The sequence below is a fragment of the Ptychodera flava genome, assembly GCF_041260155.1.
Source record: "Ptychodera flava strain L36383 chromosome 23 unlocalized genomic scaffold, AS_Pfla_20210202 Scaffold_23__1_contigs__length_28996876_pilon, whole genome shotgun sequence".
Classification (NCBI taxonomy): domain Eukaryota; kingdom Metazoa; phylum Hemichordata; class Enteropneusta; family Ptychoderidae; genus Ptychodera; species Ptychodera flava.
Window position 1 is genome coordinate 7589531 of NW_027248277.1, and position 24981 is coordinate 7614511.

General features: G+C 37.4%; 2 protein-coding genes across 2 annotated transcripts; both read right to left on the minus strand.

Annotated features, from left to right (window-relative positions):
• Window positions 1–23274: 23274 nt before the first annotated feature.
• On the minus strand, window positions 23275–24069 carry LOC139123726 (uncharacterized protein F54H12.2-like). The gene has a single exon (XM_070689880.1). It carries the CDS (start codon window positions 24067–24069, stop codon window positions 23275–23277), a length of 795 nt encoding a protein of 264 aa, XP_070545981.1.
• Window positions 24070–24122: 53 nt separating this feature from the next.
• LOC139123727 (uncharacterized protein F54H12.2-like) lies at window positions 24123–24611 on the minus strand. Its single transcript, XM_070689881.1, has one exon. The coding sequence runs from the start codon at window positions 24609–24611 to the stop codon at window positions 24123–24125; it is 489 nt and encodes a 162-aa protein (XP_070545982.1).
• Window positions 24612–24981: the final 370 nt, after the last annotated feature.

The window sequence follows — 24981 nt, forward strand, 5'->3', positions numbered from 1 at the left end:
TACAAAATTGCAGATTTCATCATAATTTCAATAAATATCATTTAGTTCATCTGTAGGAACCTGTATACAAACTTTAAAAGCTATCAGATGAGTAGTTTTGGAAATACACACTTTTTGACAAAAAATGGCAAAAATTGCCCACAAAAATACAAAATTACAGATTTCATCAGAAATTCAATATATATTACTTAGTTCATCTATAGAAACCTGTATACCAAATTTCAAAACTATCTGACCAGTACTTTTTGAGAAATACAATTTTTTAACCAAAATGGCAAAATTGCCTTAAAAATACAAATTTGCATATTTCTGCACAAATTTAACAAATCTGAAATAGGTCATCCCTAGGGACATATGTACCAAATATCAAAGCTGTCTGACCTGCAGTTTTGAAGAAGATGATTTTTAAAGATTTTTTTACCCAAAATGACAAAAACTGCCTTAAAAATACAAGTATGCAAATTTCACCACGATTTGAACAAATCTGACTGAAGTCACCCTAAGTAAACTGCATATCAAATTTCAAAGCAATCGGACAAGCGGTTTCAGAGAAGATTTTTTTACCAAAAACACCAAAAATGCCCCAAAAATACAAATATGCAAATTTCACCAAGATTTGAACAAGCTTAAGTCAAGTCACCCAAAATGAACTGCATATAAAATTTCAAAGCAATTTGACTTGCGGTTTCAGAGGAGAAGACAAGTTGACGGATGACGGACAACGGACAACGGACGACGACGACGACGACGGAAAATAAATTATTTGATAAGCTCCTTGTCGCTGACAGCGGAGCTAATCATAAACAGGTGCAACACTAAAATATGGCCGCCTCCACACAACTACATGATAATAGACATCAAATCAGGTCCAAAAATCGTTATCATTTAAGGTAACTAAGAAAGTTACCAGGTCCAAGGAACATATTGAGAATGACAAAGGCAATGGGGTCATCTTGAACCACAAAATAGTGGTGGTACCAGGTGTCCGGAATGGGTAAGCGTACCCTGCAGCTAGCTGCACCCGTCAAGATTGACCCATAGCGACAAATCCATTGTTATTTGGTGAATTCACCAAATTACTTTTGTGAGTCAATATTTGGTATGCTGTCACTCATCATTTGAGTAACAGACAGGTCATATTTGATACAACATCTCAGTATCTACCGTAGAACTTCTTAAACAGCATAAATTGTGCATGTACACATTTGAACCTTTACAAATCAAATATGGTGCAACTAACTGAAAGGACAGGAAAGGGGTTCACTCAACTTTGTCAACAAAATACATATTCTTCAAATAAAATGATAAGGTTTTAAAAATTGGCAGGGAATTTGAAATGAACAACAATCTGTTAAATTTCTTGCCTATTGTTGAGGCAAAGTTAAAAGCTATATCGTTCAATTTGCAGATTGCAATGAACATCAGAGGAAATTGCAGGCACTTTGGGGATTGACAAATTTGACTAAGTGGCAGCTCATCGGCATTTAAGCTGACTGACATAACATACACTGGATAAAAACCTATAATACTTACTGTATTAACATGGATTATTGACTGTATTTTAGCTGAAGAGTGCATATACAGATGAATAAAGTCAAGAATCCATTTTTTGTATTCCGCAAGCCTGTATTCATGTGGATTCATGTGAATTAACGTGTATTACACTATAATACAGGCAACTCATTAATGTGAATTTATCTGAATTATTGGGTTTTCATGCAGTGATAGGACTAGCCACATAAGAAGGGGTTATAGAAGCAAGAGGTACCAAATATGCAGTTAATCTCTGGCCAGTACTTCATTTTTTCCAGCAGCAACAAAAGGTATGAATCCTGGAAATTTAATATTCTAAGTACAAATGCAGAACACTTTAAAAAAGAATTTGGTGAATGATTTCATGCCACCTTTTTTTACTCTGCCGGTAGTGTTACTGTTTCAAAACTACTATTTTCAGTTTTGGTTTGAGGCCTTATTGCATGTGTTACAGATATAGATTAAAGTCTTATTACCAAACCTTCTGAACCTATGAAAAACAAAGACGTACAGTCTTACGTGACAGACAAAATTAGAAATCGTACCTATTGTAATAACTTGTCAAAATTTGAATATCTCAGTAGTTACATTTGTATCAGAACCACAGAGTAAGATATGGTGAGGTTGGATATTATCATGTTTTGATTATTATTAATATAGTTGTTGTGAAAAAAAACCCTAATCTCAACTGACTTACAAAAGGCAAATGTGATGTAGTTTTAGAGGCCATACTTGACCAATATGCACGGTATCCGTACCATGAAGTATTTTCTTGACAAGATCTATACTCTTTCTATATATCTCCACCCTGATTCTCGCCGTATACCCAGCTTTCTCTGGCAAGTGATCTCATATTTGGTGTTATCAATATACCAGTCAAGAGTTCATCAACTGCACCTGTTTTACATTGGAACAGGAAATAATCAATGTCTGCCCGAGAAAGAAAACTCAGTAGGAACAGGAAGGACCCATTACCAGTTACATTCAACCTTTTAATCCTTGCCCCAAACCTTTTAAAAGCTTCATCTAACTTTTTGAGCACATCTGGTCTATTACTAGTTAAGATTTGTTTTTTCTGTAGTTCATAAAGTTCCTTAATTTCAGTCAGTAGCTTTTGCAGCTCATGTCCCTGCTTGTCTCTCTCTCTTTTGAGTTCAAACTGTTTTCTCTCTTTTCCCAATATTTCAAGGTCCGCTTCACACTGGATATCTGTGGATAATAGAAACAGATAAGGTTGGTTCATCTACGGGTACTCTAACCCTTTCTAAGTGAAACAGGAACACAAGTATAATTAAAATTCAACTGTGAGAAAATTACGCCTGATCTTCAATTGTTACTTAGAACTAATGTTGTATGTGTTTTGACTGTTTGTGTGTTGAAGTGTTGCACATGTCGGTCGTTATAAAAATATATAATTATATACAGTCAGAAAATCCTAACTAATCGCATTCGAGAGTTTTCAATACTTTTAATCCGGAAAATTGAGTTGGAAGTCTCTTAAATGGAAAGTCTATTGTGAGAAGTTGAACCACGAGGAAAAACATTTGATTTCTCTGAGGACCTGCTTTGCAGCGAATAGGAATGAAACGGTTGAATGAAGTTGTCAACAGCTCCCTATTTAGTATCTCTTATATTTGTCATTGGAAAATCATTGCCTTAAATGAAAAAAATTCATATGAAAAAAAATATATACAGCGATATTATGGCTTAATTACTAACTTTGCACAATTGGCTGTTTCCTGGCAATAGCTTGTGCACTCATTGGTTGGTCTTGTTGGAGCCTCATGTGAACGACCAGCTGACTCTGGACTCACTGTTTAGAAAACAATCAAATTATTTATTTTCTGAAGTGTTATTCCTAACGACGTCTGTCGAGAACATGAGGCCATGTCCCTGAAGCTACTACAGACATGGAAGGCATAGAGGTCATGCATAGCATAATACCAGACAAACTTGCGTGCGGGGGCAGTACAGTCTATAGGCAATGCAGTGTAGAGTTATGGCTTAAGAACTGTTCAACATTATTCATACTTACAGACCACATATGTACACAGACATTCATGAATAACCAACATAGAAAACTGCCACCTATGCCTATATTGTTTTTTTTCATCTCTCTCACACACTAGATGGATACTTATACCAGTACAAGCAGTTTGACTACAAATCTTTAAACCTATTTTAACAGGGAGTTTCTTTGACAAAGATAGCGATTATTTTACTGCTCAATAATTCTCAGTGTCAGTATTTCTCTGTGTGAACAACATGCAAAACAGGAAAGCCACTGATACCTGTTAATCAAACTTTGGAAGAAGCAAATCTATATGGTGTCAGAGGGATAGGTAGTCTAAGTTTTTGTTCCTTCTGTTTGTGTTGTGATGTGACCTGATAACCCTCCTAAGTGCTCATCTTATTTAACCTGTGTATGGGTTGCACTTGACATGCCCATAAGCTGTGATGATTACCTGAATGAATTAACCCTGTGAGAGAGCTGTAACATTTCCAACTAAAATTTCAGTGTAATTTTTTACTTATTCTTATAAATTTTCATTACTTTCTTTGATAATTGTTTTGCAAATGGAAATCATCTACAGAGCTCGACATAAGCGCTAGCCCACTGGCCCGAGGCTAGTAAATTTCCAAGAGGACTAGTAAAAATGTCTTTGGAGGTAGTCCTGCGGACTAGTGCAATTTTCCATAGTTGTCCAGCAAAGTTTATCACTACAAAACTAATGGGACGCCGAGCCACTCATTTAAAGAATGAACCAAGCCTCGATCATTTTATATAAAAATGAACTAACTTTTACCCAAACAAATTGGACAGTGAAACAGTGAAGCAAACTTTATTGATCACCAACTTAAAATGAAACAGTTTACCTGCTACGGAGAATCAAATTGTACTGTACATGCCAGTAACATCGCCCCGGGAAACATGGCTCAACGCTGAGCATCACGTCGTGTATTTTGGTTTGCTTGAAGCTCATCACTTCGCCTAAAAACATGAGCAACCCCACAATTTCGTTCAAACACTGTATCCTTGCCTTTCAAAGAAGATTTTTCTCAAGATTTCTTCAGGGGAATTCCCAAACAACACCTACGATCGTTCGTAGCCAGCTTGACCCTGCTTTAGAATGCCTCCACATGCTGACCTCCATATATAGTCAAGACCCCCTAGCTTGATTGAAGCTGATCTTAAAAAGAGCCATCTAGCTTGCCAAAACAGTGCTATGGCAAGTTGCTACTGCTTGTACAGGTGGGGAATTCCTCTCAGATAATAACTTGGTGCTAGCAAATTATTGTTTTGCCATTTTAGTGGAAAAGTGTAAATTATTGGGGCAATAATAGTGAAGTGAACCGTATAACAGTAGTGAAAAAACAACGTATGAAATGGGTGTATCAGACTGTTGTATCCAATCACTTCTGGGAGTCATTGGTTATTTTTGTGCTAATCACATTTTGTTACCAGTAACTGGCAAAAACACATAAAAGACACAAGCACATGAAATGGTAAAATGCAACATTTTACTGTTAAAAACTAAATTTTTCACAAACCATTATTACAAATGAGAGGTCCTCCCAACAAGCTGGTCAATTTTAAAGTGTGATATATGTCAAAATATGAAGGCACTCCACAGGAACATTTGTGAATGGCTTTACGAATTTCAGTTCTGGAGAAACAAATCTGTCCTCACCATGAACAAACATGTTCTTTGCAAATTAGTGGTGCACTACCTGAGCTATGAAGAATTTTCCAACAAATTCATCTATACGTCTGATTTTATTCTTGATGGTAATAAGCTATTTTCATGACCTCTACTCCTACACGAGACACTTCATTCAGGTTATTTTTGTAGTTTATTCATTCAAAGTTAAACATTTTGCAGTAAGCAAATGTGGTAGTCTTGCATGAAAGTTAGTTATTGGGTTTAAAAACCTTTGCGACAAAAAATATGAGAAATGTCTGGTTATTTTACATGCTGGTGACAAAAACTGACTTTGGTGCGCAGAGAGTTAATGACCTGACAGCTGTTTGTATGTTGATTTAACACAATGATTAGAACTGATTTCACCACAATTTCAATTGATCGTATTTGGTTATCCTTATGAATGACTTATACCAGAATTATTTGTAATCAAAGTCTTAAAACAATAGGACCATTAGTTTTAGATAATTCTTGATAAAAATGGAGAAAAAAGAGGAAAACAATCACTAAGAATAGAAAACAGCCGACATTTGCATATCGTCACTATGGCTAAACCTGTATGGGTGGTGCACCATATTGGTTTTGAAGTGGTAACGCGTCTTTGTCGCTGCTCGTCAATTTTGAGCGATTTTTCCCAAATAATTGCGTCTGTTTTGAATACGGCACACCGTAAATCCAAGAACAACAATATCTGATACAATGGGTATCTCCTTGCAGCTGTGGAGAAGTCGTATTGATGTGTTTGTAAGCCATCATCCTGGAGATGTGTTTTCCTTTGCAAAATGACACTAAGGAATATGGCGACTGGCCACCTGGACTCGACCTTTTGTATAGGACTGTGGCCACCATGTTTGTCATAAGTTTGACACTGGCACTGAGTTACGTGCTTCTAAATGTGAATTGAATGAAAATACTGAAGACTTCCGAATACCAGAATGATTTAAAGTGCGAAGTAACCCGTTGTTGTGATTTTGATCACCGTTTCTCCTCTACCAGTGTCCTTGTACGCTGTGAAAGACTACCGGGTAAGTCAAGGTCTCTGGCGTCCGTGCCGTTGTTACTGACCATTGGTGGTGACATAGAACTCAACCCTGGGCCTCGACAAACTAGGCTTACGGAGTTAAATCAAAGAGAATCTAGAACAATTTCAAGTCAAACGATTGATCCCGAGAAGAGAATTTTGATATAACTGATGTAATCCGTGAAATCCGCGAACTGAAAATTGACCTGAAAAGTCAGATTGACAAGTCGGTCAAAGATGTTCACGGAAGAGTCGATTGACTGAAGGAGAAAGTCATTGCCTTGAAAAAGGAACTCGAATAAGCCATAAAGATGTTGCGGAATTCGCCGAAGAAAACCAGATTTTGAAAGACAGTGTTAGTGCTTTGTCCCGTAAAGTTGGCGACATGAAAGGGAGAATGAAGCGTGACAACTTGTTGTTACACGGTTTCGATCAATCGGCCAACGGAACATGAGCAGGAATCTGAAAGTAAGGTTAAGATTTTTATTTCCGAGTCCTTAGAGTTGAACGGGAGTGAATTTGAATTCGAGAGAGTCCATAGATTGACAAATTCTAAGTCATATCCTCAGCCGATAGTGGCCAAGTTCTCGAGATTGAAACAAAGAGATCGTGTTTTACAGTGTGTTAGACGTGTATTAAAGAATTCAAAGTTTAGAGTTGCTGAGGTTCGTGAAGCCAGGAAGAATCTGGGTCCGTTTCTGAAGAAAGCGAGGGATGACGGAAAACGTGCGTTTCTCAACCATGATAAGTTAAAGATCGACGGATCACTTTATATCTTTGACGAAGTTTCTAAGGATATTCGTGTTGTTGGTTCAACGTGCCCATAGGGGTTAGGCCGAATCCGAAATAACAGACATGTTGTAGGCATTCCAAACTTACACTGTCATTTGGAAAGTTCACACACAGGTGAAATTTATACAAGCCATCAGCAGGATATCGATATTCAATTTCTTTGTTGGAATATAAATGGTTTAAGTAGCAAATTTTTGGATTGTGATTTCATTTTTATATAACAAATTTCGATGTAATTTGTCTTAAGGAGACCTGGGCCCGTAACTCCATCCAGTTCAATCTGGATAATTAAATATGTGTAAACGTGTCAAGGGAAAAACGTTCTAATTTTGGAAGGTACACAGGTGGAATTTCATGCTTTGTCAAGAAAACTATTTGTGTCAGTGTTAAACAGCTGCCCAGTATTTCCGATAATTTCTTATGGGTGAAAATTACTCTCTGTGTAAATTATGTAACCAAGTCTTTTTTGTTGTGCACTGTGTATCTGTCCCCAGAAGGGTCTGGCCCTATGTATATGATGAGTGGGTCCTGTGCTTGAAAACGAATTGGCGAATTTCACAGCTATGTATGACGATTATTCTGTTGTAGTGTGCGGTGATTCCAATGCTCGCACTGGTGCTTTTAGTGATTGTACGGAAAGTAATGACAAAAAGTTACCCATTGATGACAGGGTTACCTACCCTGATATTCCACAACGAGAATCACGTGATATATTTGCGAATAGTTTTGGTAAACACTTACTTGATTTATGTAAAAATAAGGGGTTGAAAATTATTAATGGTAGATATTTTAAAGAAAAGGGGAGTGGTGACTACAAATATGTCAAAGAAAATGGTGGTAGTGTAATAAAATAATCGCAATCATACCAATCCATAATCCAATAGCACTAGGTCAGAATTTGTAAGACAATAGCTGTAAACATAGACACAAAACAGCACAGAACAGACAGTAAATAGACGGTATACAAAAAAAGTCAAATTCATGAAAGAAAGATATATGGACCGGTAATAGACTATGTGTTGCTACCTTATACTGACTTAAATCTTATTAAAGATATGTACATTGACACAATATTGGAATCTGATCATCAACCAATCGTTTTTCGGTTGAAATTATTTACATGTAACAGCCCTTAAATAAGTAATATACGTGAAAATAATAGTTGTATAAAAATAACTTGTTTAAATGTGAATGAATTACAACTTTATTGAAAACTTCGATATATGTGAACTGAATAGACAAATAAGTGATGGGCAAATAAATAATGCCATTGAATATTTGAATAATTTAATTTTTGAATCACTTCAATGTATGGTGGAAAGAAAGTCGATGATATTGTGAGAAGAAAAACGGTTGGTGGGATAAAGACTGTAGCAAGTTAAAATCTGAAGTCAAAAGGCTCTTAAATTACATAAACATACGCCTAGTGCAACTTCTTTCAGTGACTTTAAAGTAAGTCTACGTGATTATCGCAACACGTTAAGACAGAAAAAGAAAAACTACCACGATTTGAATTGAAACAGAGGGACTTTGTTTGAGCTGCCAAGGATGCCAACTCGAAGCGATTCTGGTCAATGTCGAGAACTTTCACCCCGGTGCTCCGGATACTATTTCGCCAGAAGATTGGATCGATTATTCTGCGACATTGTTTAATATTCCAAAAAGTGTTGACGACAGTTATTGTGACTTTACCAAGAAGTGAACGAATTTGTAAACAATTCTTTTTCTTCAGAAGATTTTGTAAATAGTAACTCAATAGATGACATTACTGTAAATACTGACATTCTGGATGACGATATTACAATAGAAGAAGTTAACTCGTCTATCCAGAAATTAAAGCAAGGTAAAGCTGCGGGTTTTGATGGCATTCCTGTAGAATTTTTTAAGTTTAGCGGTAGTGCCTTTAGAGAGATATTGTTGAAACTTTGTAATGCAATTCTTAATTCGGGTAATTTTCCAATAGAATGGGTAAAAGGAACTGATCGTCCTTCTTCACAACAAGTGTTCTCGTGAATCTGTGAACAACTATAGAGGGATTACATTTCTTCCTGTTGTCAGTAAAGTTTTTTTTTTGTAATATCATGTATAGCCGGATATCTGAATTTGTTGAAATCAACTTCCCTATTTCACAATCACAGGCTGGTTTTCGAAAAAAATCGTAGTACCATTGATAACATTTTCATTTTAGACACTGCGGTATGGAAGTATTTAGTTAAACACAAATCATGGTTATACTGTGCATTTATCGATTTTGAAAAAAGCTTTTGATAGAATAGATCTTACCGCTATGTTTTACAAGCTTTTGAAATTAGGTATGAAAGGGAAAATGTTGAAAGTATTTAAATCCATGTATAGTAATGCAAAAGCATGTGTCAGGACTCCGCACGGAGTAACTGAGTTTTTTCAACTGTAAATTTAGGGTTCAACAAGGGTCTGTCACCTCTTTTGTCTAATATTTTTATTGATGATATCGGTGAAACTTTACAAAGTGGATTGTATAGTGATGTCTACGTGGGAATGTTTAAAATTATTTTGTTTATTATTTGCCGATGACTTAGTTATTGCTTCTAGTAATGTAATTGGGTTGCAAAGACAACTTGACAGGCCTTGTAGGCAATGGAAGCTAAAAGTTAACTCTTCTAAGACAAACGTTATGGTGTTTAAGAAGGGAGGAGATTGAAAATTATGGAAAATGGTATTTAGATGGATAACATGTAGTCCGAGGGCTAGAGGGGGTCTACGTGCACCCCCCCCCCCCCCCAGGATAACAAACCTGTATTTTCCAGAAGCCTTGGGATCCTAGAATATGAAATGGAATTTTAACAAACAAATATAGGGATGCAATAGCTGTTATGGTCATGGTTTGAAGGGTACCGCAAAATCACGATTTTCCAACCCAAATGCATTTTCGTCAAATCTATTATTTTGTAAGTCATGTGCTGAGCTTATTTTTTAACATAATCTCGTTTGTTTGGTATCATTAGAAAGGGATTTTATTTGTCTTTAAGATTAATTTTTATACTATGTAATATCTTCTACAGTTTTTGTGATATATGACCAAACTTACCCCAAAGCCCAAAATTTAACATTGTAAACTACAGTAAATCTCAAATTCTACCAATGTTTTAGCTTGGCATAATAAAAAATGCAATAATTTGAATGACATCTGTTTTATTTGATACAGAGACATGTAAGAAATATGAAATAGACTTTTAACAGAAAAAATATTGGGACTCTACAGCTGTAACAGTCATATTTTGAAGGGTACCGCAAAATCACAGTGTTGCAGATTTGCATGCATTTTTGTTAAACCTGACTTCTTATAAGTCATCTGCTGAGCTTGTTTTTGAACATAACCTCATTTTAGAAAGCTAATTTACTTATCTTTAGAATGACATATTGTAACATGCAATATCTAGTATAGTTTTCATGAAATAGGACCAAAACTTACCCCATACCCCAAAGTTTACATTGAAAATTGCAGTCAAAGCTAAAATCAAATTCTACACATTTTTTAGGTACACACAAAAACATAGCCGGTTTTGCTATTAAATTTGAATTATTTGGTACAGGGACATGTCAGAAATATGAAATAGACTTTTAACAGAAAAAATATTGGGACTCTACAGCTGCAACAGTCATATGATGAAGGGTACCGCAAAACCGCAGTGTTGCCGATTTGCGTGCATTTTGTTAAACTTGTCTTAATAAAGGTCCTCTGCTGAGCTTAATTTTGAATATATCCTCATTTGTTAGGTATCATTATAAAGATAATTTACTAGTCTCTAAGATGACATTTTGTTACAGGCAATATCTTTATGGTGTTCATTATATATGACCAAAACTTACCCCATACACCAAAATTTACATTGAAAATTGCAGTCATTGCTAAAATCAAATTCTGCCATTTTTTAACCTAGACATATAAAAATATGTCACTTTTGCTATTGAATATCTTTTATGTGGTACAGGGACATGTCAGAAATATGAAACAGACTTTTAACAGAAAAAATATTGGGACTTTACAGTTGTAACAGTAATATTTTGAAGGGTATCGCAAAAAGCACAGTGTTGCAGATTCGTATGCATTTTGTTATATCTGTCTTCTTATAAGTCATCTTCTGAGCTGTGTTTGAATATAATCTCATTTGTTAGGTACAATTATAAAGATGATTTACTGATATTTAAAATATCATATTGTAACATGCAATATATTGTACAGTTTTTATGAAATATGACCAAAACTTACCCAATACCCCAAAGTTTACTTTGAAAATTTCCGTCATAGCTAAAATCAAATTCTACACATTTTTTAGCTAGACAAAAAAATCTGGCCGTTTTGCTATTAAATCTGTTTTATTTGGTACAAGGACATGTCAGAAATATGAAATAGACTTTTAACAGAAAAAATATTGGGACTCTACAGCTGTAACAGTCATATTTTGAAGGGTATCGCAAAATCACAGTATTGCCAACTCGCATGCTTTTCTGTTAAATCTGTCTTCTTATAAGTCATCTGCTGAGCTTGATTTTTGACATAACCTGGCTTGTTAGGTATCAATAAAAAGGTAATTTACTAGTTTTTTAAAATGACATATTGTAATATGCAATATCTTGTTAAGGTTTCATGAAATAGGACCAAAGCTTACCCCATACCCCAAGGTTTACACAGCAAATTACTGCAAATCTGAAACTCTACCATTTTTACAATTTATTAACTTTGTATACAAAAGGCAATGCTTGTATGCAATCTATGAAATCTGTGTTTTTGTTAAAAAAGTATGTCACAAATATGAAATTAATTTTTAACAGGTATAATAATTTGATAGCCTTTTGGATCATATTTTGAAGGGTACCCAGGTATCAGGGCAAATATACCAAAACACATACATTTGACAGATATTGTTTCTTCCTCCAAAAATGATCCAAATGGCTACTAAATTGTATCATCTTCCCATTAAAAGTTAATTTATGCTTGTGACATACTTTTGTAACAAAAAAAAATCAGATTTCATACAAGAATAGTCTTTTGTATTATGTGTAGCAAAAAATGGTAGAATTTAAGATAAGCCGTAATTTGCGATTTGAACTTTTGGGGTATGGGGTAAAATTTGACCATGTTTCAGAAAAAACTATAGGGGACATTGCATATAACAATATGTCATCTTAAAGAAGAATAAATTGCCCTACTAATGATACCTCACAAGCCAGGTTGTGTTACAAAATAAGCTCAGCAGATGACTTACAAGAAGAAGAATTTAACAAAAAAGGTGCCAGTCTGTGGTACTGCGATTTTGCATTTCCCTTCAAAATATGGCTGTTACAACTATACAATCCAAATATTTTTTCTGTTAAAAGTCTATTTCACATATCTGACATGACCAAGTACCAAATACAACAGATTTAATACCAAAACAGAGCTCTTTTTATCATGTCTAGCTAAAAATTCGCGGAATTTGATCACGTTAGCTATGACAGTACTTTCTATATAAACCTTGGGGTATGGGGTAAGTTTCGGTCATATTCCATGAAAACTGTACAAGATATTGCCTGTTACAATATGTCATTGTAAATACCACTTAATTAAGATTCCAATGATACAAGCCAGGTTATAATCAACAAGTTATTGACAATGACATATTCCCCACTTGTAATAGGAGTCTTAGTCTTGATAGGGCAGGGAAATGTGGTCATTAAGAAGTATCACTGGAGTGTATATGTTCAGATCTATGGACACATAGGTCTATGTCATTGTTCCCAATTGAAACAAGAGGCATGTCTTAGTTATTGTTCTAAATCAGGAAAAAAGATCAGACCTCTAGCTGTATTGGCCAGCCAAGAAATACATATGCGCATAATAATACGGCTAGTTTTCAATCGGGTTCGAACCCACAACATACGGCATCAGTCGCCTAGCGGAGAGGCCACAGAGAGAACCGCTCGGCTAAATCTCCACTCCCAAAAAAAGAGTGGTTCAATAGCCGGCTAAGTTGTTACATTTTTCTGACTGAGACCGCTCCACACGTTGTAGAGTTCGTGAAGCACTCATGCACGCATGCTCACTATCACACATCGCACATACAAACTTTATCGAAGCGAAGAAACAAATTCATCGCTTTAACTGGGCGAACGATAACCTCGGGGACAATTCTGTCCACCAGCAGAGCTACACCAGGGTAGAAATACGGCTAGTTTTCAATCGGGTTCGAACCCACAACATACGGCATCAGTCGCCTAGCGGAGAGGCCACAGAGAGAACCGCTCGGCTAAATCTCCACTCCCAAAAAGAGTGGTTCAATAGCAGGCTAAGTTGTTACATTTTTCTGACTGAGACCGCTCCACACGTTGTAGAGTTCGTGAAGCACTCACGCACGCATGCTCACTATCACACATCGCACATACAAACTTTATCGAAGCGAAGAAACGAATTCATCGATTTAACTGGGCGAACGATAACCTCGGGGACAATTCTGTCCACCAGCAGAGCTACCAACCCAGGGTAGAAAATACGGCTAGTTTTCAATCGGGTTCAAACCCACAACATACGGCATCAGTCGCCTAGCGAGAGGCCACAGAGAGAACCACTCGGCTAAATCTCCACTCCCAAAAAGAGTGGTTCAATAGCCGGCTAAGTTGTTACATTTTTCTGACTGAGACCGCTCCACACGTTGTAGAGTTCGTGAAGCACTCACGCACGCATGCTCACTATCACACATCGCACATACAAACTTTATCGAAGCGAAGAAACAAATTCATCGCTTTAACTGGGCGAACGATAACCTCGGGGACAATTCTGTCCACCAGCAGAATTACCAACCCAGGGTAGAAAATATGGCAATTTTTCAATGAGTACAAGATGTAACACCTTAAGGTCTATTATCCTATCAAAATTGAAGCGTAAAGAACTTGTGGTTACTGAATTATGCATATATATGCATAATCAGGGTCAAAGGTCATCAAGGTCACGTGACATTTAAAAAAAAAATTGTATCGCTAATTAATCCATATATGCCGAAATTCAGACCTCTAGCTTTATTGGCTTGCCCATAGTTATATATGTACATAATTAATGAGGTAAAACATGTGTTGTCATAAGGTCTCCCATCCTACTAAAATTTAGGACATAGCACTTGTGGTTACTTATTTATTGACATAATCGTGTATTTTAGGTAAAAGGTTATCGAGGTCACATGACATTTTGTCAAAAAATTTACATCCTATAGTCTAACCCTATATACAAAAAATCATACATCTAGCTCTTTTGGCTGGCTCAAAATTAGATATGCACATAATTAATGAGGTACAATATGTGGCGTCATAAGGTGTCCCATCATACCAAATATGAAGGGTGTAGCACTTGTGGTTCCTGAGTAATGGACAAATATGTATATTTGAGGTCAAAGGTCACCAAGGTCACATGACATTTTGTCAAGAAAATTGTATTGATAAGTTATCCCTATATACCAAAAATCAGACCTCTTGCTCTATTGGCTCGCTCAAAATTAGATATGCGCATAATTAATGAGGTACAATATGTGGCGTCCTAAGGTGTCCCATCATACCAAATATGAAGGGTGTAGCACTTGTGGTTACTAAATTATGCACAAATATGTATATTTGAGGTCAAAGGTCACCAAGGTCACATGACATTTTGTCAAGAAAATTGTATTGATAAGTTATCCCTATATACCAAAACTCAGACCTCTAGCTCTATTGGCTCGCTCAAAATTAGATATGTGCATAATTAATGAGGTACAATATGTGGCGTCATAAGGTGTCCCATCATACCATATATGAAGGGTGTAGCACTTGTGGTTACTGAGTTATGGACAAGTATGTATATTTGAGGTCAAAGGTCATTGAGGTCACGTGACATTTTGTCAAAAAATGGTATTGCTAAGTTATCCCTATATACCAAAAATCAGACCTCTAGCTCTATTGGCTCGCTCAAAATTAGATATGCGCATAATTAATGAGGTACAATATGTGGCGTCATAAGGTGTCCCATCATACCATATATGAAGGGTGTAGCACTTTTGGTTACTGAGTTATGCACAAATATGTATATTTGAGGTCAAAGGTCACCAAGGTCACGTGACATTTTGTCAAAGTGTCTGAGATATTTGCGTGAACGGATGGACTCATGGATGGACTCATGGAAGGACATGACACAATTTATAAGCTCCCTGGACTTTATCTGTGGGGACTAAAAACTGTGTCACTGTATCCTTTTTGCAATATGAATACGATGAGAAACTAAATTTTTATTTTTCTTGGCCTTATACATGGGAGTCTATGGACTGCCTTATACATGGGAGTCTATGGACTGCCTTATACATGGGAGTCTATGGACTGCCTTATACATGGGAGTCTATGGACTGCCTTATACATGGGAATCTATGGAGGTGAAAACTAAAAAATCCTCTAACACGGCCAAATTTGATCGCATTGTGAAACAAATCGACGTGCATCTGTATGAGGTAGGGTACTATCCTTGTATACGTTTGAACGAAATCCCTCCAGGCGTCTTTGAGATATCTGCGTGAACAGACGGACGGACGGACGCACGGACGCACGCACGGACATGACCAAACCTATAAGTCCCCCCCGGACGGTGTCCGTGGGGACTAACAAGCTCAGCAGACAACTTATAAGAAGACAGATTTAACAAAAACGAATGCGAATCAGGAATACTGAGATTTTGCTGTACCCTTAAAAATACAGCTGTTACAGCTATAGAATCCCAATATTTTTTCTGTTAAAAGTCTATTTCATATTCTTAACATGTGTCAGTACCAAATAAAACAGATTTCATACAAAACATTGCCCCATTTTTTATGTCTAGGTGAAAAATTGGTAGAATTCGACATTAGCTATGACAGTAATGTCAAATAACAACTTGGAGTATGGAGTATGTTTTGGTCATATTTCGAGAAATCTAAAGAAGATATTGCATATAACAATATGTCACCTTAAAACTAGTAAATTACCTTTCTAATAATACCTAACAAGTCAGGTTATATTTAATAACAAGCTCAGCAGATGACTTATAAGAAGACATATTTAACAAAAACGCATGCGAGTCATGAATACTGAGATTTTGCGGTACCCCTCAGAATACGACTGTTACAGCTATAGAATCCCAATATTTTTTCTGTTAAAAGTTCATTTTGTATTTCTGATATAGCCAAGTTCAAAATAAAACAGATTTCATACAAAAAATTGCCCAATTGTTTATGTCTCCGTAAAAAATTGGTAGAATTTGACATAACATAATTTGACAGCAGTTTTCGATGTCAACTCTGGGGTATGGGATAAGTTTTGGTCATATTTCATAAAAACTGTACAAGATATTGCATGTTACAATATGTCATTTTAAAGACTAGTAAATTATCTTACTAATGATACCTAACAACTTACATTTTACTCTATAAAAAGCTCAGCAGATAACTTATATGAAGATAGATTCAACAAAAATGCACGCAAGTCAGGAATACTAAGATTTTGCTGTACCCTTCAAAACCTGACTGTTACAATTACCGAATTCCGATTTTTTTTTCTGTGAAAGTCTTCTTTATATTTCTGACATGACCCATTACCGAATGAAATAGATTTCATACAAAAAATTGCCTGATTTCATATGTCAAGGCACAACAATGGTAGAATTTGATTTTAGCTATGACTGTAATTTTCAATGTAAAATGTGGGGTATTGAGTAAGTTTTGGTCATATATAATGAATACTATAAACGATATTGCATGTTACAATATGTTATTCTAAAGATTGGTAAATTATCTTTATAATGACACCTAATAAATGAGGTTATATATAAAATTAAGATCAGCAGATGACTTAAAGGAAGACAGCTTTAACAAAATGCATGTAAATCTGCAACACTGTGATTTGCGGTATCTTTTCAAAATATGACTGTTACAACTGTAGAGTCCCAATATTTTTTTCTGCTTAAAGTCTATTTCATATTTCTGACATGTCAGTGTCCGAAATAAAACAGACTTAATAGCAAAAACGGCCAGATTTTTCTTATGTCTAGCTACAAAAATTTGTAGAATTTGCTTTTAGCTATGACTGCAATTCTCAATGAAAACTTTGGGGTATGGGGTAAGTTTTGGTCATATTTCATGAAAAATAGACTAAATATTGCATGTCTCAGGTATGTTAATGCATGGGCATAGGCTTACATACATGTAAAATCAGTTTCAACATACTTTTTAATCAGACCCGGTCAGAAAATTGTGAAAATTGCCAAAAATATGTTTCGCATTTGATTAAGTTGAAATTTATCATAATATATTACTAAAGTCAGGTCACGTGACCATAATCTGTTATTTTCCCGCCAAAATTGTATATTGCAAATAACTGAATATTCCAACCGCTAAACGTCAAAATATTTAAAATATTATGACCAATTAATGTAAAATGGGATGGGAACTTGAGTTAGAACTAGTGGCAGATGCAAATTATTGAATTTTGAATATTATTTCTTCACAAAAACAACAAATACAATATTTTTGACGTTTTACATGAATATTTTGAATATCAGAAAGAAGTATAGATAGAGTTTCATGAGTGCCATGTATTTTTGAAAGAATATGATAGATGTTGTTTCCAAAAGTGCAAAGAAAATCAAAAAAATTTAACGGTTTACGGTTGGAATATTAAAATTAATAAAGACGTAAATTTTGGCGGGAAAATATCAGATTTGGTCACGTGACTCAACTCGTCAAGATTTAGGCAGACATTTTTTTAAAGAATTTAATAATTCCAATAATTAGGCCAAATATCAATCAAATCTGGTTGTTTTTAAAGATAATTGATCATTTTCTTACTTTTGGGCTTGATGGGTACAAACACCCATGCATTAACATACTTGAGGTTACAATATGTCATTTTAACAACATGTAAATTAACTTTATATTGATACCTAACAAGTGAAGTTATATGCAAAAACAAGCTCAGCAGATGACGTATAAGAAGACAGATATAACAAAAATGAATGCAAGTCTGCAACACTATGATTTTGCGGTACCCTTCAAAATATGACTGTTACAGCAGTAGAGTCCCTATATTTTTTCTGTAAAAGTCGATTTAATATATCTGACATCTCCCTGTACAGAAAAGAAGAGATTTAATAGCAAAAACGGCCAGACTTTTTGTGTCTAGCTAAAAATTTGCAGAATTTGATTTTAGTTATGACTGCAATTTTCAATTTTAACTTTTGGGTATTGGGTAAGTTTTGGTAATATATAATGAATTCCATACAAGATATTGCATGTTACAATATGTTATTCTAAAGATTGGTAAATTATATTTATAATGAGACCTAACAAATGAGATTATTTTCAAAACCAAGCTCAGCAGATGACTTATAAGAAAACAGATATGACAAAAATACATGCAAATCTGCAACACTGTGGTTTTGCGATACCCTTCAAAATATGACTGTTACAGCTGTAGAGTCTCAATATTTTTTCTGTTAAAAGTCTTTTTGATATTTCTATTATGTCCCTGTACCAAATACAGTATATTTAATAGCAAAAACTGACAAATTATATGTCTAGGTTAAAAAATTGTAGAATTTGATTTTAGTTATGACTGCAATTTTCAATGTAAACTTTGGGGTATGGGGTAAGTTTTGGTCATATATCATGAATACCATACAAGATATTTCATGTAACAATATGTCATTCTAAAGATTAGTTAATTATCTTCTTAATAATACCTAACAAGTGAGGTTATTTTCAAAACCAAGCTCAGCAGATGACTTATAAGAAGACAGATATAACACAAATGCATGCAAATCTGCATCACTGTGATTTGCGGTACCCTTCAAAATATGACTGTCACAGCTGTAGAGTCCCAATATTTCTTCTGTTAAAAGTCTTTTTCATATTTCTTACATGTCCCTGTACCAAATAAAACAGATTTAATAGCAAAAACGGCCAGGTTGTTTTGTGTCTAGCTAAAAAAATTGTAGAATTTGGTTTTAGCTATGACTGCAATTTTAAATGTAAACTTTAGGGGTATGGGGCAAGTTTTGGTCATAGATAATGAATACTATACAAGATATTGCATGTTACAATATAGCATTCTATAGACTGGTAAATGTTCTATATAATGACACCTAACAAGTGAGGTTATATTCCAATACAAGCTAAGCAGATGACGTATAAGAAGACAGATATAACGAAATGCATGCAAATCTGCAACACAGTGGTTTTGCTGTACCCTTCAAGTTATGACTGTTACAGCTGTAGAGTACTACTATTTTTTCTGTTAAAAGTCTATTTGATATTTCTGACATGACCTTCTCCCAAATAAAACAGATTTAATAGCAAAAACGGACAGATTGTATATGTCTAGGTTAAAAAATGGTAGAATTTGATTTTAGCTACGACTGCAATTTTCAATGTAAACGTTGAGGTATGGGGTAAGTTTTTGTCATATATCATGAATACCATACAAGATATTGCATGTAACAATATGTAATTTTATTACTCCTATATAGTAAAAGAATTCAGGTTGACCTATTTACGCCCGGATCTTTTTTTCACCCCGTTCTCCAAGCACAGATCGTAAAGAGAACCTGTTTTGAGGCCACACGTTCTCTTCTCATCAGGAACATGATGGTACAGAAATATGTTGATGAAAATTCATTATTTCGATAAAAATGCGATTTTTCAAAATCTCTCGCTTACCCTAACAATTGATGGTGCCCCGTGCGAGAAATCATAATAAAGGCAAATATAAACAAATACAATTGCATTTAATGAGGTACATTTTGGTATGTTTCTTGCGGATTATTCTGACATTCACCTGGTTTATTTGTTTCATTAAATTATCTCCATGTTTGCGATTAATAATTATAGTATCCCGTCTCGGGTTGGGGGCTCGCGACCGACTTTTTGTTTGTAAGTGCGCCCAACCGCTATACGTGACCCGTATCGCTTACCCCTATGTTCTAACGGAACAAGTTCAGCATAAACGAAAACCGCTAATTTCAAGTATCTTTACGTGTATAATTTCCCGAAACATGTTAATTTACTCCAGCCATACCTTTGTTTACTCGTCCCGTCTTTAAAATTGTGAATGGGTTTGATTTAATGTGAATTAGCGGCATCAAACGAACACTCCGGACAAGCCGCGGAGTTGCATCCCCCGACGATGTTTCGCCTGTGCAGACAAACATGAACCTGTGACCGACACGGTATACGTTCGTAAAAGAGGCGTAGATTTAGATCAATAGATAGGAATATGATAGGAGCCATGAAATATTAAAAATTATAACATTCAAACAACATGAACAGTAATAGTATAGAGTGGCACCGTAACACTCTCATTTGGGTCCGTGGCGCGGTGGCGCGTGTGGCGCGGACCCCCTAGCTTACCCAAAAAAGTGTGGCGCGCCCTATTTGGGTCCGTGGCGCGGTGGCGCGGGAGGCACCTGACCCCCTAGCTTACCCCAAAAAGGTGTGGCGCACCCAATTTGGGTCCGTGGCGCGGTGGCGCGGCGCGGACCCCCTAGCTTACCCCAAAAAAGTGTGGCGCGCCCTATTTGGGTCCGTGGCGCGGTGGCGCGGGAGGCACCTGACCCCCTAGCTTACCCCAAAAAGGTGTGGCGCACCCAATTTGGGTCCGTGGCGCGGTGGCGCGTGTGGCGCGGACCCCCTAGCTTACCCAAAAAAAGTGTGGCGCGCCCAATTTGGGTCCGTAGTGTGTGGCACTGGACCCCCTAGCTTACCCGAAAAAGTTAAAATGTGTCACCTAAGCCCTTGGCTTGACTGGAAAGCTTGCAATTGTGGCGCACTCTCCCCTCCCTCAAATTTAGGAACAAAGCGAGGGGGCGCGTGTGGTATCGGACCCCCTAACTCCCCAAAGAAAAATCGTGTGGCTCCCTTTTTGACACTTTATCCTGATTGGTTTATTTGAATTTTGAAAGTTGAGATAGGTGGTCCTCCATTGCCTAATATGTAAAGTTTGCACACGTCCCATTTCAAACTGATCACCTGATTGGTCCATTTGAAGTTATGCAAATGAGGACACTTTTTAAAAGAGATCAGGGCCACTCAGGGCCTCATTCGAGCTCTGACCTTTGACAAGTGCAGACACATACAGCTATGGCAACCTGTGACCTTACACCGAGCCAGTGTCAGGAAGGATGGCGCAAATGTTACTCAGCGAGGGTCGAGAAGCCCTATTACTTCAATATCGAAACCAATGAAAGCCGATGGTCAATGCCTGGTGTCCCAGAAGGTTTTGATGAGCCTGCAGCCAGTTCCCCTGGCAACCACAGTCCCACTCTTCCTGAGCCTGCCCAAGAACCACCATCAACACCCCTTCTGTTCGATTCTCAAAGTACAGATGTGACAGATAGCCAGCCGCAACTGTACTCCCAAGTGCACTCCAGACCCATCACCAGTGATGTCAACACTCAAACAGGTGAGAAGGAGTTTCGATTTCAACTTTCTTCAATGGACACATCTGCTAGGCTTGTTAGTGTCAAGATGTACAAGGGAAGTGCCTATGTTGGAATTCGTGAGTTCTTTAAGCAGGAGAAGACTGAGCAGTTGATACCAACCAAGAAAGGTATTACATTAAGACTGGATGAATGGTGTCAGTTAAAATGTATCATAGGGAGAGTTGATGATGCTGTCCAGATGCTGACCTGTAGTTAATTCATTCTATTCCAGAGTACACTCCACCCTCCATCCCCAACGATCTGGATAGGAAAGTGGCACGCAAGCTGGTGAAATACATCTATGCGAAATTTATCTCACAGGAAGTTGATAAACTCGTGAGTGAAAACTGTGAGGGATGTCAACATGACTATCTGTCCCAGAGGAACACGAGTGTCTGCATTATGGTTGCACACCTGCTGGACAGAGGGAAGTGATTTCCAAATACTTTGGAGCTGCTGCTGAACGGATCGACATGTCTGTAGTGGAAAGATCTGTCCAGGAAGTTGCAGAGATCTGTAACCTCCAAATGGACTTTGGATTGATTGACCTTGACGAATTGCTGCACTTACTGTGTTATCGATGGGCCGACGATCCAGAGGGATGCTTTGAAGCCTTGATGGACAATATTACTGTGTACGGAATGGTTCTCTGCAATGACATTATCGAGTCCATGTGTGCAACAAATGGATCTTCTAGTTGTTAGGATTTCGGCGATGTTTTCAATTGTATCAGTCAATGTTCAAAGTTATTTACCGCATCTTTAGCTTCGAGTTGCTATTTTTTTTGGATGTTCTTTTTTTTGAAAGGTTAAGCATGCAATGAATTCCTTGAAGTTTCTTCTCGGACTTGTTCAGTATAACAAGAACACTGCAGGACACTTGCAACTTGTTGTATTCTGTTTCATGTTTGTGTTATATAAAGTTTTGCATTTAAGAAAATAAAATGTGCTGTTAAGACTTAAAGATGAAAAAAAAACAAAAAAAAAACTTGTCAGTCTACAGTCTTTGTGTGAGAGAGAAGTGTGGATGATTGATTATGTTTAACTACCCCCTTACCCCCGTCCGCTAAACCAACCCTTGAAAAAAAAAAGGGGGGATAAAAAATGATACACACTGGCAATGTTTTCAACTGAACAACTTTTTAAAAATTTATTCAAATACTAACACCAATTCAAATATACAAAGAACAACTAACTTGCAATGAAAAGCAAACGGCAAATTCTAACGCTTCTTTAAAAAGGTAACATCATAAACATCAAAATCAAAACCTGTCAGTTTCTCGATAAAATCATTGACAAGAAAGTCATTGAAAGTCAAATCTTCAGTGAATTGCTTCACAATGTTTGGCATGGACCATCCCCGGCACTGATGCAGCAGATAATTGAGAACGTACTGTCCACATACTGAAGAAAGGGGTCCTTGGAGTCTCTGCCTGTTATAGATCCAGTCAAGAGAGTTTCTTTTCAGGAATGTCTCGAAAGGTGTCTTGATGGGTGGACCTCCATAGGAATCGAAATATTCCCCATTGTTGCTATCCACAAAGTAGAAAGCCACCCAATGTTTTCCTGGTTTGGTACTGGGATCCACATTGGCAACAAAAGCGGCAGGAAAGGATTTGAGTTTGGCCTTGGGTAACTTATCAGAGGCTCTCACCCCACCAAAAGAGGATGCCGTGTACTGATCTGCAAGCAAGATCTCCCTGAGCTTGAGAGTGTCCATTCTTCTCTCGTGTGATGTTCGTCCAATGATCAGGGATCAAAAGTCAAACAGGACGTTGCGATCTCTGTCATTTCAATGACGTTGTCCAGCTCGCCATACACGAGTAAATTCATCATATTTGGCAGGGCTTGTCTGAACTGCAGTTCGATGCCCAAGTTGCCTTCTTTGACCAGGTTCAAATGTCCTCCGTCAGCAGACAAGTCAGGTGTGAGATCAAAGGCAAACAGTGTGTATCCATTGTCGTATTCATAGCGATTGATGTTGATTCCTTCATCCCGACCTATTTTATTTGTCCCTGTAAACAGGGAATAGTAGGCCATGATGAATGATTGGCCGCCAGCTTGGGTGAAGTCCAGTTTCAGGGGTTTGCTCGACACTTGTTTCCCACCCACATTTAGGACCAGTGACGTCATGTCGTAATGTTTGAAGTTGAAAGGATTCTTCTTGTATGAACCATTGAAGGCATCGTTGTCTACCAGACCCAAGACCACTCGTTTAGGTAGCTGTCCCAGAAAAATGTGGTCTTTATTGAACGACATGGTGTCTCCAGGAATGGACAGAACCTTCATCACACAACGATGTATGGGATACTTGGACGGTCCCTGCTTTAAAGCTTCTGCATGGCCCAGCTCTACTGACGGACTGAGTTTTATTTTCCTGACCAGTAGTGTGGCTTCAGAGACTACAGCTTTGAAGCCTGGATTTTCTGCAGAGCTCACAAGGGAGAAGGCATTCTTACTTCTATTGAGTTTTAGACGTAATTCGACACCATTCATTAGATATTTGGGCTGAAAGAAGAGATCCGAATGGATGGGTCCTACCATATCGACAACTTTACTGCCAGATGTGAAGGCATCTCGGTTTTTCAGTCCCTTGTTTACTTCTCCACCTGCTTTGGTGAGGTCCACTTCATCATTTTCAAGTGATAGTCCTTGAAGAATAGGGCTGAACCGATATGGGTGACTTTGGCCTCCTCACCATAATTCAACAAGGTCTCCAACATCGCTCGGTAGGGGTAAGTAGGGGAGGGGTTGGATATCATTTTGCCATTGAGGTGTACATCCACTTGGCTGAACAGTGAATGGAGCCACAAGTTGACGGGACCCACTGCTGCATCTGCACCGATGTTAGTACCATCAGCTTTTGTAATCTTAGCCTTGATCAGAAGGAGTGTTGAGGACAGATCGATGTAGTCTTCCCCTGAACCCGAAATCACAAATTCGATGGGTCCCGATTCCACAATGTGTGTCAGGGGATGCACTTCTTCCCATTGTCCCTCTTCCACACTGGTCTGCGTTGGAGGAACTGTGAACAAGTCAAGTTCACTCTTGGTACATTCGCAGGAGTGTTCGTGAAGAAATGCCATGATAAAAAGCGTCAGTCAAAAATGTCGGGAGATCTTCTCTGTCGCTTGGCTTTGGAGGAAATGACCCTTCTGCGTGGTGCTCTGCGTTTTATACCACCACCATTGCCTGGGGAGACAAACTGTCTTAAACCCCTTCCTGTCATCAGGTCTTTGCCAGCCTTCAATAATCGTCTTTTTGCAGAACGCTTCACGTTACGTCCGCTCAGTGCATCGCCTGCAATGTTGAGTCCTGTTCTCAACATCTGTCTGCCAGGACTTTGGCACCTTGTTTGAGCAGTAGCGTGGCTGCGCGGAAGAGTCCACCGAGGATGCCGCCCAAACCATATCCTCGTTATACGGCTGCTCCCTGAAACGAAACTCCATTTCCAAC